This window comes from Physella acuta, unplaced genomic scaffold (genome assembly GCF_028476545.2).
Source record: "Physella acuta isolate Inbredline_101_S28 unplaced genomic scaffold, ASM2847654v3 ptg000283l, whole genome shotgun sequence".
Taxonomy (NCBI): domain Eukaryota; kingdom Metazoa; phylum Mollusca; class Gastropoda; family Physidae; genus Physella; species Physella acuta.
In genome coordinates this window covers 482822-500360 of record NW_026731802.1, presented here as the reverse complement: position 1 = coordinate 500360, position 17539 = coordinate 482822, and the positions used below count along the sequence as shown (strand labels likewise).

Here is a 17539-nt window from a genome sequence, read left to right as displayed (position 1 = left end):
CCCCACCTGTATCTAGCCCACAATAAAACCTAAGAGGAGTCTGCCCTGCCCTCCCCTGAAAATGTCTCACCTCCGTGATACCCAGCCCCACAGAGATAGTATTTCTTATATAATTTTGACCCTCAGGGCCCAGCAGGGAGAACAAAGGGGAAAGTCCCACTGCTCTCCCCTCAACACTTCTCACCTCGGTGTCATGTTATGTCATTTATAGCACACATGGCTTATCAGGGGAAAGCATTAAGGCATTAAGAATCTTAACTCTGGACAGCTACACACTAGTATACTAGCTACACACTAGGTGCCTACTGTAAACTACTAGACTGTAGGCCCTATGTAGACCTGCAATTGTATCAATTGTAGACTGGGTCCATTGTTATTATTCTAAACCATCTCACTTATAATGTTTCTAGCTTGATTTTTTTCTTTTATAAACAGTGGATTTTTTAAAAAAAATTAGCCTAATCATTAACCAAATAATAATAATGTGGTTATTTGTTGTTGGCTGGTATGATCTAGATTGTACTACTAGGCTACAAAAACTTAGTAGACCAATTACTAGATATGAATTTGAATTTAATTAAACTCAGTCCAGTATCAGATACATATTGCTGTAAAAAGACAACAAAGTAGGTAGGCCTTAGTAATTTATTAAAGCCTTCTACTACAATAATATCAACTACATGCTTGTATAAAGTTTTTACAATTTAATTTAAGTAGCAGATTCTAGATCTAAGTCTAGTCATACTAGAATTTCAGAAAATTTCGTTTGCTAAAAAAATGATTAGATAATAGAGCGAGATTTTAGATCTTAGAGACAATTAAATGCTTTATTAGGCCTATTATGACTACTTTTGATTTATTATGGGTGTATTTTGAATCGAATGTAGATCTAAAGTAATTAAATTTAAGTAAAGAAGTAGATTCTAGATTCTATGTCTACCCAGCGGAGCCAGGTATTAGGCCTACTATTAGATCTTATTATTCTTATTATTACTTTTGACTTTGTCTTTTACTATTTGTATTTGTGAAGGTCGAGCATATTTGTTTTATTAATAGTTATCTTTTATAATTAAAATTAAAATGAAGTTTATTATTTTACTGTCCTTACCTGAAACAAAGTATCGAAAACTGCATTTGATCAGATTCGGCTACTTTAACTCTAAACGCAAACAGTATTACTAACAGTATTTTTATTTAGAAATTTTGTCCACATATTTATTTATACGAAACTGTCAATAACAGTATAAGGATCTTCAATTCCTAAGAGTTCAAGTTTTTTAACGTATTTTTCCTTTTCCGCGGGTGCGGCTCTTTACATACAGTGAACGCGTCCAGCGCTGGTGAACACGTCCAGCGCTGGCAAACAGCTGATTGTGTTTACGTCTGATGTACACCACTGTGGCGGCGGGCGTAGGTATCACGAACGGACGTGACGTCATATGAAAGGCAATCCCCCCCCCCCACACACCCCTTTATTATCTGTCTCATCTGTAAAGAGAATTATTTAAGCTAAGATTGATTTTTGCCGAAACTAGTCTGCGTAATTTTCTGTTGCAATTTAAATAACAATGTAATCTTACAATTGACTGTCTGCTAGTTGAGTTGTGTTAGCTAAAATATAAGTTATAACAGCTTATTACTGAGAAGTTTAGCAATTTCTTTTCATTTTTGGAATTAATCTATCAGTTTCTGTTCATTATTAGATTCATCAACTTTCAGATGTCCGGCGGGGGGGGGGGGGGGGGGGGGGGAGGGGAGGAATATATAGGCTATGTTCACACTACCGCTAGATGTCCCGGGGAGTGATGTATGAAAACCCATGAGTGTATGTGAGGGGGGGGGATGTATAGGCTATGTTCACACTACCGCTAGATGTCCCGGGGAGTGATGTATGAAAACCCGTGAGTGTATGTGAGGGGGGGGGGGGGGGTCCGCGCCGGGTGACACCATTTAGTGGTGACACCACGACGAAAAAAAAACTGTATCATTCACAGTCAAAACAATGTTTTATCTAGGTAAGATAAAAAAAAAATAGTAGGAGGAAAGGGGTGGCACCATGCCAAACTGCAATATGTTTGAAGGGGGGGGGGGGGGGGGAACCGCAGTTACCGTTCCGGTTAATTACTTGACGCTAGGGAGAGTTTGAACATCCCAGGGCTGTTACATAGCCAATAAATTCCCCTCCCCCAGTGGCGTCGCTATGTCGGGTGTCACCCGGTGCGGCACTTCGTGGTGTCATCCCCCCCCCCCCCCCCAAGCGGTGCGCTAAAGGGAAATTCGCCCCAATATATATATATATATATAATATATATATATATATATATATATATATATATATATATATATATATATATATATATATATATATATATATGCCTACATACGCCTACATTGTGTAAAAGCTTTAATGACTGCAGACTTAAAATAGTAACGATGTTTATCTTTAATCTGTTAATAATACAGTTGGATGTAGCATTGTTTTCTCTAAAGTTAGCGCGTTTACGTCATGGTATCAGTGTTTCTTCCAGACTTTTTTCTCCGGGGGGGGGGCACTTGAAATCTTCGGGGGGGCGGTAAACTTTCTTCGGGGGGGCGGACACTGTTAAAAGTATATATTTTCTATATAAATTATATAAATTTTATTTCGTTCGGGGGGGGGGGGGGGGGGGGCGGTAAAAAATTTTCGGGGGGCTTCGCCCCCCGAAGAGATGCCTGGAAGAAACTCTGCATGGTATCACCCTTCCCCCTTGTAATGATTGACGATCTGTACTTAAAAGACTATTTAACTTTAATTATCAGGAATGGAACTGGCAAAAAAGCATTTTTCTTCTGTACATTTAACAATTTTTTGCCTTGGTGTCACCCCTGTAAATGGTGTCACCCGGTACGGACATCTAAGCAGTAGTGTGAACATAGCCTAAATATAACCCGAAAGTCTCGGGTTGGATCCCGGGCCCGATTCCTCCGAAACACTCCCCTGAGTCCACTCAGCTCTGATGAGTACCTGGCTGGCGGTAAGTAGAATCGGATAGACATCTTGCTGACCACACTATCCCCTCTTATGGTAGGTCATTAAAACATGTCTCGCTAGGTTCGTTAGTGTAGTGTAGAGGGCCGCTTTTTACAAGAACCAGGCCATAATAACACGCTAGTTAGTGTAGGTCCCTAGTGTAGAGGGCCGCTTTTTAACAAGAACCAGACCATAATAACACGCTAGTTAGTGTAGGTCCCTAGTGTAGAGGGCCGCTTTTTAACAAGAACAAGGCCATAATAACACGCCATAATAGTGGCCCGGGGCGTCCTGGGTTACACGAGCACTGGGGCGCCGAGAGAGGCGTAGTGAGGGGAGCCGGAGGACGAGCTGATATAGTTTGACCATCCATTCAAGTAGTCGCCAAATCAGCGTACATTACTTGTGGGCTCCAGCACTATTAGATTTTTTAAAAATATGGCAGAATCCTTCTTTCGGGTGTAGGCCTACTCATCAACTTCCAAGTTTGATAACGTAGTGGTGAATTGTGTAATGACGCAGAAATTAGAAAAAGATAGACAGACGAAGAAAAAAAACAGACAGACATACAATACATGTACTTTTATTTATACACCAGCACAGTGGCGTAGCGAGGTCGGGTGTCACCCGGTGCGGCACTTAATGGTGTCACCCCCCAGAGGAGTTGCGACCCTTCCCGAGGACAAACTTTCATGTTTTCGATTTGCACCCCCCCCCCTCAAACTTTCGATTTGCACCCCCCTCAAGTTTTTTATTTGCACCCCCCCCCCCCTCAAACTTTCGATTTGCACCCCCCCCTCAAGTTTTTCTCTATATATTTTGCTATTTTTTGCCTTGGTGTCACCCCCCTAAATGGTGTCACCCGGTGCGGTCCGCACCCCCCCTCGCTACGCCCCTGCACCAGCATACCCGCCCCGCTTATTGTTGCGGGCTGACACACAATTTTAACGGATTTTACTAATCCGTTACCAATCGTGTTTTTTTTTAGATGTTTGACCTTGTTTTCTAAAACTGAGTTACTTAAATATAAAAAAAAATACCGGCGTTGTATTTCTTGGATTTAGCTGTTGTGGCAAGGGTTTGTCCACGCTACCACCTTAACACCACAGGGCGTGTTGCATGGAAGTTTTGAATGTACATTGCCCCCCCCCCCTCCGTGTAAGAGGCGTCACATGGTGCTCTCTGGAGCCACCGGTTAGACTACCGCATGGTCGCCAAATCGTACCTTACCGGGGCGCCGAAATACAATTTTTTTCCACAGAACCCTTCCCAGGAGTAGTCTCGCCAACTCCCCAAAGTTTAATGGCGATCAAATGAACGGTGTAATAATGCATACAAGACAAACATACACACATACAAGCACACCCACCCACAAACGTTCATTTGGGCCTGTAGATAATATACAGAGTTATTGACCAAAAAATACTTTTGTAGGTCTATATTTAGTATATTAATTATTAATTAATAGTCTATATCAAGTAGTACTTCTTTCAGGTGCGAATGCTCTTCTTTTACAAAGATTGAAAAATAAACGCAGTAAGGTAGAGAACTCTAATAGTTTTAATTCAACAACAATGGCAGAAGAAGTGGAAAGCATGGTAAATTGTTTTATTCGGAATATATTAACTAGCCCCCCCTCCCCCCTTATAATTTAAAAGTTTAATGCTGCTATTTGTAATAAATAGGCCTAATTTAATCACACCTGTTTACACATTAAATGATAATGTTATAAGAACGGATTAAAAAAAAATTGTCAATGATGATTCTTTTCAGAATCTTTACGTGGGGGGGGGGGGGGGGGGGGAGAGGGGAGTCTATCGTTTTAGGTAGGTAGAAATCTATGTTATGTAAAATCGGCCGAGACTAGTAATGTGAATAAAAAGTGACTCATTAAATTTTTAATATTATTTCCCATTTTTAGGAGGATTCATTTTCTGAAAGTTAAAAAAGTGTTTCAAAGTTTCATTAATTATTTATAGGTACTAGGATTACATCTCGTTTTACGCCGCGCGGCGAGTTTTTCGTCCCCGTTACCCAGGCGCCGAGAATTTGCGGCTACGCGAGTGCTATAGTTTCGTAATTTTTATCGCTCGGTGTTATCGCCCGATCAATTTTCGTGCGATTATCAATTTTTCGTAAAAAAATGGACATTTTGCGTTTTCATAGTTTTTTTAATTTTGTGCATGGATTATTCAAGATGGAGTGTTTCAGTGAAAATAAGGTAAGTTTAATTTACTCCCTACTGTTTATTTTTATAATAAACAGGAATTTTATTGCTTTACATGAATTCTACACCACTTTTCTCTATTGTTTCAAAAAATCAAGTTGTTTGGACATAGCGCACAAAAGTTATATGCTGCACAGATTTGCTACCTCTATAAAAAAATTCGTTTGTTTACAATATGAAAGCGAAAGTGGCAAGGGAGGTAATAGAAAAAAAATGTGGCGAGCGATGTTTTGACGCCGGCGATAGTGGCGAACGATGTTTTGCCGCCGGCGATAGTGGCGAACGATGTTTTGCCGCCGGCGATAGTGGCGAACGATGTTTTGCCGTCGGCGATAGTGGCGAACGATGTTTTGCCGCCGGCGATAGTGGCGAACGATGTTTTGCCGCCGGCGATAGTGGCAAACGCTGTTTTGATATTGAAGGTAGTGGAGTAGAGGGGGGGGGAGGTTTGGTGCGGTAATAGCAATAAATGTTCAATATTTAATTTTAGTGTCTAGAAAAACCATTTTATTTATTTTGATGTGAAAGCAAACAATGTACTGTTTACTTTTCCAGATAGAACCTACACTTCAAAAACCAGCACATCTCTACAATATATTATATAATGAGCAGTTATATGGCCTAATGAGGGAACACTATGTAAAGAGGAATTAAAACTATTACAATAAATGTGTTCACCTTTTATTTAGACAAATTAAGTAATATTTTTAAAAATAACTTAAATAAATTTTGAAGCAGTACATTGAAAGTTTAGTAATATGAACTAGTTCTAGATTCTATATCATGTTAAAACCAACCAATGTTGAACTTCTTCTGAAATGTAAAATACTAATGAACAGACAGAAACACATCTTTTTAATTAAACTATATTTAAGTAGACTAACAAGTTAATTACATTTATACAAATAAAAGACCTTACATTTCTAATAGATCTAATTTGCCATCATTTTTATTTTCATATATTAGTTCAGTTTTTCAATTATGTCAGGTGCGTCGATGACTCAGCGTTTTACCTTTTTACCATCTTTTACCTATTTGTCAACTATTTAGATAGAACCATCAAACACACTTATTTCAGAGCTTCACTCTGGTTAGTTTTTAGCTTTAGATTCAAATAGTTTGGACCTACGCTGATATTGTATGAACAAATTTCGTATTTAAAAATAGGGGGTGTACCCTGTTCCACCCCTTATTTTTTGTCAAACAGATAGATTTAAACACATATTTTGATTGTTTCTGTTTAAGAATAGAGTCATCTAGAGCCAGGCAAATTTTGAGACTTAAGTGCTTAATAACTCAAATTTGCCATCTATGTTGCATTTCACATCAACAAGACTTCGGTTTTGCGAAATTGCATAATCTATCAGCTTTGTAGCAGTTAAAACAAAAAACTTTTCAGTTATGAATATTATTTTGATTGTAATAACTGACACATCCATAGCTCAACATTCTCAGCAAGTTTGAGCTTAATTTTTGGAATAGTTAAAATTTTAACTAAGATTGTATGAATGCACTGTATATGAAAAATTAGGGGGGGGTACCATGTTCAACTTCTGTTTTTGTTTAACTCTGCCCATAAATTTCTAATTTTATTGTTTATTATGCTTCCATATATAATAAATAAAGACATTGCAAAGTTATAACAAATTTGACCATATGGTTTACAAGCTAGGACAATTTTAGTAAACGCTTAAAAAAACTCTATCACAGAAATTGGACAAAATCCTATGTTAAAAAAATCACATTTTTTAATACGAAAAAAAATCATAACTATTTAACCGTTTGAGCTACATCAAAAGGGAAAACTGTTCTGTTATTGTAATTTTCTGCTCCTTTTAACTGTAGTAGTTGTTTCCCTAAAAAAACAATATTAAAAATTTATCCTAGTACCTAATTATTTATTAAAAATTAAATTCATTAGGCCTAGGGGCCTAGGCCTAAATGTAGGATTAGGCCCTATAGGCTATAGGCCTAGGTAAAACTCCATTTTAGCGTATTTTATTCGTTTACCTCCAGTTGAGTATTTTATTATAATAACCGAAACACACCAAAGCATTACAAAAATACTAAAATAGAAATGCATAATTTGTACAAATAAGTGTTCCAGTTTCAACTAAACTGAATAAAAGTATTAAAAGGCATAACAATGCTGCCGAAGGTGGGGGGGGGGGGGGTGGTGGAATTTGGTCATGATGTGTGGGTGAGAAATGGCTTGGAGTGTTAGAGAAAGTGTGACAGATTTTAATGCAAATATTATTAGTCGTAGCTTAAAAATATAAGCCTGGGCCCTCAATGATGGAGAATATAATATATATTCCCTTTAGTTTGAAGTTCATTGATAGGTTTACTTTCTATAACATAAGACTTATGTTCAATTCATTATTGAGCGTACCTGCTTTTATTTTTAGTCATACCAGCCTATAGATCTAGCTTTAGTAAGGTTACATCAAACTATTTATTTTCCACAGTTTTGTACATTTTTAGTTTCGATTTTAAAAAGATTTTTTTGCAATTTGTGAATATAATTAAAGCCTTTTTCCTTTAAACTTTTGTTTACCTTTTCTTTTAGGATGAGCAAGAGGATGAGGTTGATGATGAAGCTCATGAAAAACTCCTCAAATCACTGTTTGGCTCTAAAAAGTATGTGACAAAATTTTTCTTTTCTGCCTTGTTAGTAGCTTATATTACCACATGATGTGATCCCAAAATTTTAAGGCTTTTGCTTTGTTTTTTACAACAACAAAATATTGAAATTGAAAATTGACTTGACTTAGTCCTTTTTGCTTTGGAACATAGGGCCTCCACCATTTCCTTCCATTTCATCCGATCCCCGGCGATTAATTTTGCCGTCTCCGAAATTAAAAATTGCAAATAGAAAATGAATTTAAAATTTTAAGATGTGACTCAAGTTGTTTTAATAATTTCAGAAACAGCAGCAAGTTGCGAGGTGTTGCATCCAGCAGCCTTGACCTTGCTGTACATGCAGGTGAAGGTAATCATCTCATGAGATATATCTCTGTTTACTGATACTTGAGAAATGTCTGTATCCACTTATCTCTGTTTACTGATACTTGAGAAATGTCTGTATCCACTTATCTCTGTTTACTGATACTTGAGAAATGTCTGTATCCACTTATCTCTGTTTACTGATACTTGAGAAATGTCTGTATCCACTAATCTCTCTCTGCATATCTGCTCAGATGTTACAAAGATCGGCCATGATGACCTCAAGTTGAAACGTAAAAGTGCTGCAGCTCAGCTGAAAAAGCCTCTCAGTGTTCTTGAAACTGAAAAGGTTTTATAGTTGTTGCTTTTTGTTTGCTTGATAATTACTTGCTGACTGAGGATCTAAAAACTAAATAAAAGATATTATTTTTTAAAGTTTGTATTGTTAGGTTCTACAATTCTCATGTTTAATAACTGTAGCTGGATTCTGCATCCCTAGGCCAAGCGTCATATCTCAAGAGAAACAATGGTAGCAGAGATGACCAAATGGGATCCTATTGTTAAAGAAATCAGATCAGTAAGTGCGGTTTTTTTTTGTCATACTAAATGTAGAGTTAAACACAAGTGCAGTCACTCAACTAAACAACAGGTGTTTATCACTACACAATGTTGCTAGATGAATATTGTAAGTCTAAAATGGTACAATGTGACGTGTGTAAAATGGTACAATGTGACGTGTGTAAAATGGTACAATGTGACGTGTGTAAAATGGTACAATGTGACTTGTGTAAAATGGTACAATGTGACGTGTGTAAAATGGTACAATGTGACGTGTGTAAAATGGTACAATGTGACGTGTGTAAAATGGTACAATGTGACGTGTGTAAAATGGTACAATGTGACGTGTGTAAAATGGTACAATGTGACGTGTGTAAAATGGTACAATGTGACTTGTGTCAAATGGTACAATGTGACATGTGTAAAATGGTACAATGTGACTTGTGTAAAATGGTACAATGTGACTTGTGTAAAATGGTACAATGTGACGTGTGTAAAATGGTACAATGTGACGTGTGTAAAATGGTACAATTTGACTTGTGTAAAATGGTACAATTTGACTTGTGTAAAATGGTACAATGTGACGTGTGTAAAATGGTACAATGTGACGTGTGTAAAATGGTACAATGTGACTTGTGTAAAATGGTACAATGTGACTTGTGTAAAATGGTACAATGTGACTTGTGTAAAATGGTACAATGTGACGTGTGTAAAATGGTACAATGTGACGTGTGTAAAATGGTACAATGTGACTTGTGTAAAATGGTACAATGTGACTTGTGTAAAATGGTACAATGTGACGTGTGTAAAATGGTACAATGTGACGTGTGTAAAATGGTACAATGTGACTTGTGTAAAATGGTACAATGTGACGTGTGTAAAATGGTACAATGTGACGTGTGTAAAATGGTACAATGTGACGTGTGTAAAATGGTACAATGTGACTTGTGTAAAATGGTACAATGTGACGTGTGTAAAATGGTACAATCCTTTTGTTTCAGGCCCCACAAATTGTCTACACCTCTAGACCTCATGGTCTCAAGATGCATGCTGCGCTGCAACCCAAACAGTTTACGGTATGTTTCCTGTTGTTACACTGATGAATAGGAACAGTTTTCGTCTCATTATTTACTTCACTGTACAGATTCTGTTTCTTGCTTAAGGGATGTTTGTTGCCTAAATGTGTACCTTATGCTGCCTATTGCCTAAGTGTGTACCTTATCCTGTCTATTGCCTAAGTGTGTAATTTATGCTGCCTATTGCCTAAGTGTGTACCTTATGCTGCCTATTGCCTAAGTGTGTACCTTATGTTTGTTGTATGTATCCGTGTAGCCGCGCACATCGCTGGAACAAGAGATCTACGCTGCTCTGGGTAAAAGTTCAGATGTTCTTAAGACAAACCAGGAGCTGACAGAGACAGAGGCCAGAGCACTCAAAGCTATGTCTGTTAAAGAGGTAGCCACTTGTTGTCATCATGTCTGTTAAAGAGATAGCCACTTGTTGTCATCATGTCTGTTAAAGAGGTAGCCACTTGTTGTCAGCATGTCTGTTAAAGAGGTAGCCACTTGTTGTCATCATGTCTGTTAAAGAGGTAGCCACTTGTTGTCATCATGTCTGTTAAAGAGGTAGCCACTTGTCAGCATGTCTGTTAAAGAGGTAGCCACTTGTTGTCATCATGTCTGTTAAAGAGGTAGCCACTTGTTGTCATCATGTCTGTTAAAGAGGTAGCCACTTGTCAGCATGTCTGTTAAAGAGGTAGCCACTTGTTGTCAGCATCATGTCTGTTAAAGAGGTAGCCACTTGTTGTCATCATCATTGCCACTGTTCTCACCCAACGTCCACAGTTCAATTTTGTAACTCACTTAGTTCAAATTATGTTAACATCCCCAAAGCTAATGATTGCCATAATTCAATGTTAACATCCCCAGTACAATTGACATAGTTCAATGTTAACATCCCCAGTACAATTAACATAGTTCAATGTTAACATCCCCAGTACAATTGTTATAGTTCAATGTTAACATCCCCTTACAATTGTTATAGTTCAATGTTAACATCCCCTTACAATTGAATTAGTTCAATGTTAACATCGCTGGTACAATTGACATAGTTCAATGTTAACATCCCCAGTACATTTGCCATAGTTCAATGTTAACATCCCAAGTTACTCTGTTCCAGGCAAAAGCCAGGAGGGAGGAGCTACTCAAGCATCATGAATTGTTGACTAGAATGGAGAAAAAAGCCAAACGTGTCAAAAAAATCAAAAGCAAAAGGTTTTTCATTTCTCTGTTTCTTTAACACTCAGTAGAGATAGCGTGTCCTAGCGGTAGAGAGCTAGACTTCTAACCCTGAGAGTCTTGAGTTCAATTATGGATGACTGGTATGGCCTTTGTATATAGGCCCATATGTTGTTTTGAAAAGCAAAGAGCATCTGTTGAATAAAAATGTGATGTTTTTATTTATTTCCTATAGTTGTTTATGTTATAACAATGGACTGCCCTAAACAGGTACAGGAAACTACTGAAAAATGAAAGGATAAACAATGAGAAAAAACAGCTGGAACAGCTGCAGAAAACAAACCCCGAGGCTTTCTTAGAGAAGTTAGAACTTTTGGAGAGAAATAGAATGGAGGTAAGACTATCTTAGAGAAGTTAGAACTTTTGGAGAGAAATAGAATGGAGGTAAGACTATCTCAACGCTGGCTTTTGTAAACCTAAAATTTTTCTAAACTCTAATGTAATCCCAAAATTTGATGAGAATGCTGAGAATGAACAATGTTTAGACCATATTGATTTGATTCCCTCAGGAACGTCTGACACTCAAGCATAAAGGTGGAGGAAGGTTCTCTCGACTTCACAAAGCTTACAGTAAATTTGATGATAAGGTTGGTACGGGGAGTCTTTTGTCAACTCTGGTGTTGTGGCATGGTCTCCTCTTTCATCAAGTACCTCAATGTTTCATACAAACATGAGCACCTCAATGTTTCATACAAACATCAAGTACCTCAATGTTTCATACAAACATCAAGTACCTCAATGTTTCATACAAACATCAAGTACCTCAATGTTTCATACAAACATCAAGTACCTCAATGTTTCATACAAACATGAGTACCTCAATGTTTCATACAAACATGAGAGTGCTGTAAAATATAAACTTGTATTTGTTATCAAGTACCTCAATGTTTCATACAAACATGAGTACCTCAATGTTTCATACAAACATGAGAGTGCTGTAAGAAATAAACTTGTATTTGTTATCAAGTACCTCAATGTTTCATACAAACATGAGAGTGCTGTAAGAAATAAACTTGTATTTGTTATCAAGTACCTCAATGTTTCATACAAACATGAGAGTGCTGTAAGAAATAAACTTGTATTTGTTATCAAGTACCTCAATGTTTCATACAAACATGAGAGTGCTGTAAGAAATAAACTTGTATTTGTTATCAAGTACCTCAATGTTTCATACAAACATGAGAGTGCTGTAAAAAATAAACTTGTATTTGTTATCAAGTACCTCAATGTTTCATACAAACATGAGCACCTCAATGTTTCATACAAACATGAGAGTGCTGTAAGAAATAAACTTGTATTTGTTATCAAGTACCTCAATGTTTCATACAAACATGAGAGTGCTGTAAGAAATAAACTTGTATTTGTTATCAAGTACCTCAATGTTTCATACAAACATGAGTACCTCAATGTTTCATACAAACATGAGAGTGCTGTAAGAAATAAACTTGTATTTGTTATCAAGTACCTCAATGTTTCATACAAACATGAGAGTGCTGTAAAATATAAACTTGTATTTGTTATCAAGTACCTCAATGTTTCATACAAACATGAGTACCTCAATGTTTCATACAAACATGAGAGTGCTGTAAGAAATAAACTTGTATTTGTTATCAAGTACCTCAATGTTTCATACAAACATGAGTACCTCAATGTTTCATACAAACATGAGAGTGCTGTAAAAAATAAACTTGTATTTGTTATCAAGTACCTCAATGTTTCATACAAACATGAGCACCTCAATGTTTCATACAAACATGAGAGTGCTGTAAGAAATAAACTTGTATTTGTTATCAAGTACCTCAATGTTTCATACAAACATGAGAGTGCTGTAAGAAATAAACTTGTATTTGTTATCAAGTACCTCAATGTTTCATACAAACATGAGAGTGCTGTAAAATATAAACTTGTATTTGTTATCAAGTACCTCAATGTTTCATACAAACATGAGAGTGCTGTAAAATATAAACTTGTATTTGTTATCAAGTACCTCAATGTTTCATACAAACATGAGCACCTCAATGTTTCATACAAACATGAGAGTGCTGTAAGAAATAAACTTGTATTTGTTATCAAGTACCTCAATGTTTCATACAAACATGAGAGTGCTGTAAAATATAAACTTGTATTTGTTATCAAGTACCTCAATGTTTCATACAAACATGAGCACCTCAATGTTTCATACAAACATGAGAGTGCTGTAAAAAATAAACTTGTATTTGTTATCAAGTACCTCAATGTTTCATACAAACATGAGAGTGCTGTAAAAAATAAACTTGTATTTGTTATCAAGTACCTCAATGTTTCATACAAACATGAGCACCTCAATGTTTCATACAAACATGAGAGTGCTGTAAAAAATAAACTTGTATTTGTTATCAAGTACCTCAATGTTTCATACAAACATGAGAGTGCTGTAAAATATAAACTTGTATTTGTTATCAAGTACCTCAATGTTTCATACAAACATGAGCACCTCAATGTTTCATACAAACATGAGAGTGCTGTAAAAAATAAACTTGTATTTGTTATCAAGTACCTCAATGTTTCATACAAACATGAGTACCTCAATGTTTCATACAAACATGAGAGTGCTGTAAGAAATAAACTTGTATTTGTTATCAAGTACCTCAATGTTTCATACAAACATGAGTACCTCAATGTTTCATACAAACATGAGAGTGCTGTAAAAAATAAACTTGTATTTGTTATCAAGTACCTCAATGTTTCATACAAACATGAGCACCTCAATGTTTCATACAAACATGAGAGTGCTGTAAGAAATAAACTTGTATTTGTTATCAAGTACCTCAATGTTTCATACAAACATGAGAGTGCTGTAAGAAATAAACTTGTATTTGTTATCAAGTACCTCAATGTTTCATACAAACATGAGAGTGCTGTAAAATATAAACTTGTATTTGTTATCAAGTACCTCAATGTTTCATACAAACATGAGAGTGCTGTAAAATATAAACTTGTATTTGTTATCAAGTACCTCAATGTTTCATACAAACATGAGCACCTCAATGTTTCATACAAACATGAGAGTGCTGTAAAAAATAAACTTGTATTTGTTATCAAGTACCTCAATGTTTCATACAAACATGAGCACCTCAATGTTTCATACAAACATGAGAGTGCTGTAAAAAATAAACTTGTATTTGTTATCAAGTACCTCAATGTTTCATACAAACATGAGCACCTCAATGTTTCATACAAACATGAGAGTGCTGTAAGAAATAAACTTGTATTTGTTATCAAGTACCTCAATGTTTCATACAAACATGAGAGTGCTGTAAGAAATAAACTTGTATTTGTTATCAAGTACCTCAATGTTTCATACAAACATGAGAGTGCTGTAAGAAATAAACTTGTATTTGTTATCAAGTACCTCAATGTTTCATACAAACATGAGAGTGCTGTAAGAAATAAACTTGTATTTGTTATCAAGTACCTCAATGTTTCATACAAACATGAGAGTGCTGTAAGAAATAAACTTGTATTTGTTATCAAGTACCTCAATGTTTCATACAAACATGAGCACCTCAATGTTTCATACAAACATGAGAGTGCTGTAAGAAATAAACTTGTATTTGTTATCAAGTACCTCAATGTTTCATACAAACATGAGCACCTCAATGTTTCATACAAACATGAGAGTGCTGTAAGAAATAAACTTGTATTTGTTATCAAGTACCTCAATGTTTCATACAAACATGAGCACCTCAATGTTTCATACAAACATGAGAGTGCTGTAAGAAATAAACTTGTATTTGTTATCAAGTACCTCAATGTTTCATACAAACATGAGCACCTCAATGTTTCATACAAACATGAGAGTGCTGTAAGAAATAAACTTGTATTTGTTATCAAGTACCTCAATGTTTCATACAAACATGAGCACCTCAATGTTTCATACAAACATGAGAGTGCTGTAAGAAATAAACTTGTATTTGTTATCAAGTACCTCAATGTTTCATACAAACATGAGAGTGCTGTAAGAAATAAACTTGTATTTGTTATCAAGTACCTCAATGTTTCATACAAACATGAGAGTGCTGTAAAAAATAAACTTGTATTTGTTATCAAGTACCTCAATGTTTCATACAAACATGAGAGTGCTGTAAGAAATAAACTTGTATTTGTTATCAAGTACCTCAATGTTTCATACAAACATGAGAGTGCTGTAAGAAATAAACTTGTATTTGTTATCAAGTACCTCAATGTTTCATACAAACATGAGTACCTCAATGTTTCATACAAACATGAGAGTGCTGTAAGAAATAAACTTGTATTTGTTATCAAGTACCTCAATGTTTCATACAAACATGAGAGTGCTGTAAAATATAAACTTGTATTTGTTATCAAGTACCTCAATGTTTCATACAAACATGAGTACCTCAATGTTTCATACAAACATGAGAGTGCTATAAAAAATAAACTTGTATTTGTTATCAAGTACCTCAATGTTTCATACAAACATGAGAGTGCTGTAAGAAATAAACTTGTATTTGTTATCAAGTACCTCAATGTTTCATACAAACATGAGTACCTCAATGTTTCCTACAAACATGAGAGTGCTGTAAGAAATAAACTTGTATTTGCAGACAAGGGAAGCAGTGAATGATATGTTACAGAAAGGTAAAGAGCTGACCAAGAAATATCAGGATGCAGATTCCAGTGAAGAAGAAGCAAGTGAGATCCCTGCCAGCATTGAGCCAGCACAACCAGCTCTTGGGTCAACACCTACCCCAGTGACACTCGTAAACCTTAGGTCTTTAAACAAACAAGCCATTGAATGGCTGGAGGGACCCAAGAAAGACAGTGAGAAACCTCCTGATGGGGTGCCAGCATCAGCCGCCAGTCAGCTGACAAACCTAGTCCTGGCTTCTGGTACAGACACTAATGGGCTCACACCCCCAGTGGCACACAACTCTCCTATCAGATCAACAGAAGGCCACACCACCACACATGGCAATGAGGGGTGCCAGGATGAACCAGAAGCAAAAAAAGTTGCCCAGCTCCCAGCTGTGGAGAAACAGAAGAGAAAAAGGAAAAAGAAAACAGCTCCACAAGTGGAGGAAAAATCTTGCAAGCCGGTCACAGAGACTACACTAGCAGTATCCCCAGCCAACAGGGTGGAGGGGGAGGACTTCTCTGCCACCATGGAGGAGCTGTTCAATGACGAGGATGTTGTGGAGGAGTTCAGCAAGGAGAAAGCTGAGATGGAAGGAAGGAAGAAGTTGAAACTTGACACTAAACTTCCTGGCTGGGGAAACTGGGCTGGTCCAGACTATAAAACTAGCAAGAATCCCAGACCGGCTGTCAGGTCAGTCTCCTGCAGACTTTATTTTCTGACGACTTTGTTTTCTGACGACTTTGTTTTCTGACGAATTTGTGGTTGTTTTCTGACGATTTTGTGGTTGTTTTCTGACGACTTTGTGGTTGTTTTCTGGAGACTTTGTCGTTGTTTTCTGACGACTTTGTGGTTGTTTTCTGACGGCTTTGTGGTTGTTTTCTGACGACTTTGTGGTTCTTTTCTGACGACTGTGTCGTTGTTTACTGACGACTTTGTCGTTGTTTTCTGCTGTCTGAGATTGTTAGTGTAAATTAATAAACAACCAGTGACAAAAGATTTTTTAGTCGTGGACAAACAGTAGATTTTATGTTTTAGTAAAGGACCATAGACAAAAGATTTTTTGTCGTGGACCAATGATAGAAGATTTTATGTGTTTTAGTAAAGGACACAAGACAAAAGAATTTTTAGTCAAAGACCGATGATAGATTTTTTATGTTTTAGTAAAAGACAAAATAATTTTTAGTCAAAGACCGATGATAGAAGATTTTATGTTTTAGTAAAGGACAAAAGAATTTTTAGTCAAAGACCAATGATAGATTTTTTATGTTTTAGTAAAGGACACAAGACAAAAGATTTCAAGCCTCAGCAAACAAAGGTCAAGCAACCTTTTGTGTGGATTAACCCCAGCCATGACGAGGCAATCAGGAAGCTGCAAGTAAGTTGCACTACATGAGTGTAGGAACACAGACTCAATGTTTACATTAGCAACTTTTATAACTATGAATAATTTTAAATATGTACGTAAAAAGCCAATGGATAGTTTTTAAAAAAAATGTATTTTTCAGCCCAAAAATGTTCCGTTCCCCTACACGTCAGTCCAGCAGTACGAGTCCTCCTTGCGCCAGCCAGTGTCTAGAGGTCTGGTGCCTGAGACAGCCACCAAACTTTTGGTCAAACCAGAAGTCATCACCAAACAAGGACACATTATCAAACCTTTGGACAAAGAAGATTTCCTCAAGAAAGATAAAAATATCTATGATGAGATTCCCATTAAGATTGTGAAGAAAAAAAATTAATGACTTCTAGAATTGTGTGTATAAACTTCTTAAAAAAATGAAAAAAAATAAAGTGGAGTGATCTCCTCTAAACCCTCACTATCTTTTTTTAACAGTTTTTTAACTTCCAGTGCAATCAGGCTAGAG

General features: G+C 36.4%; 1 protein-coding gene across 1 annotated transcript; it reads left to right on the top strand.

Moving 5' to 3' along the window:
• The first annotated feature begins 4559 nt into the window (after positions 1–4559).
• On the top strand, positions 4560–17491 carry LOC131939552 (U3 small nucleolar RNA-associated protein 14 homolog C). Its single transcript, XM_059297933.1, has 13 exons — positions 4560–4608; positions 7807–7877; positions 8165–8229; positions 8438–8532; positions 8683–8760; positions 9743–9817; positions 10074–10196; positions 10920–11014; positions 11249–11372; positions 11548–11625; positions 15646–16367; positions 16950–17052; positions 17183–17491. The coding sequence occupies exons 1-13, from the start codon at positions 4585–4587 to the stop codon at positions 17411–17413; spliced, it is 1884 nt and encodes a 627-aa protein (XP_059153916.1). The 5' UTR covers positions 4560–4584; the 3' UTR covers positions 17414–17491.
• The last annotated feature ends 48 nt before the right edge of the window (positions 17492–17539 follow it).

Excerpts from the sequence above, each read along its gene's own strand:
- LOC131939552 (XM_059297933.1), top strand. The coding sequence starts at position 4,585 with ATGGCAGAAGAAGTGGAAAGCATG. Across the intron at positions 8,230-8,437 it reads TGCTGTACATGCAGGTGAAG|ATGTTACAAAGATCGGCCAT; the intron begins GTAATCATCTCA and ends ATATCTGCTCAG. Across the intron at positions 8,533-8,682 it reads GTGTTCTTGAAACTGAAAAG|GCCAAGCGTCATATCTCAAG; the intron begins GTTTTATAGTTG and ends CTGCATCCCTAG.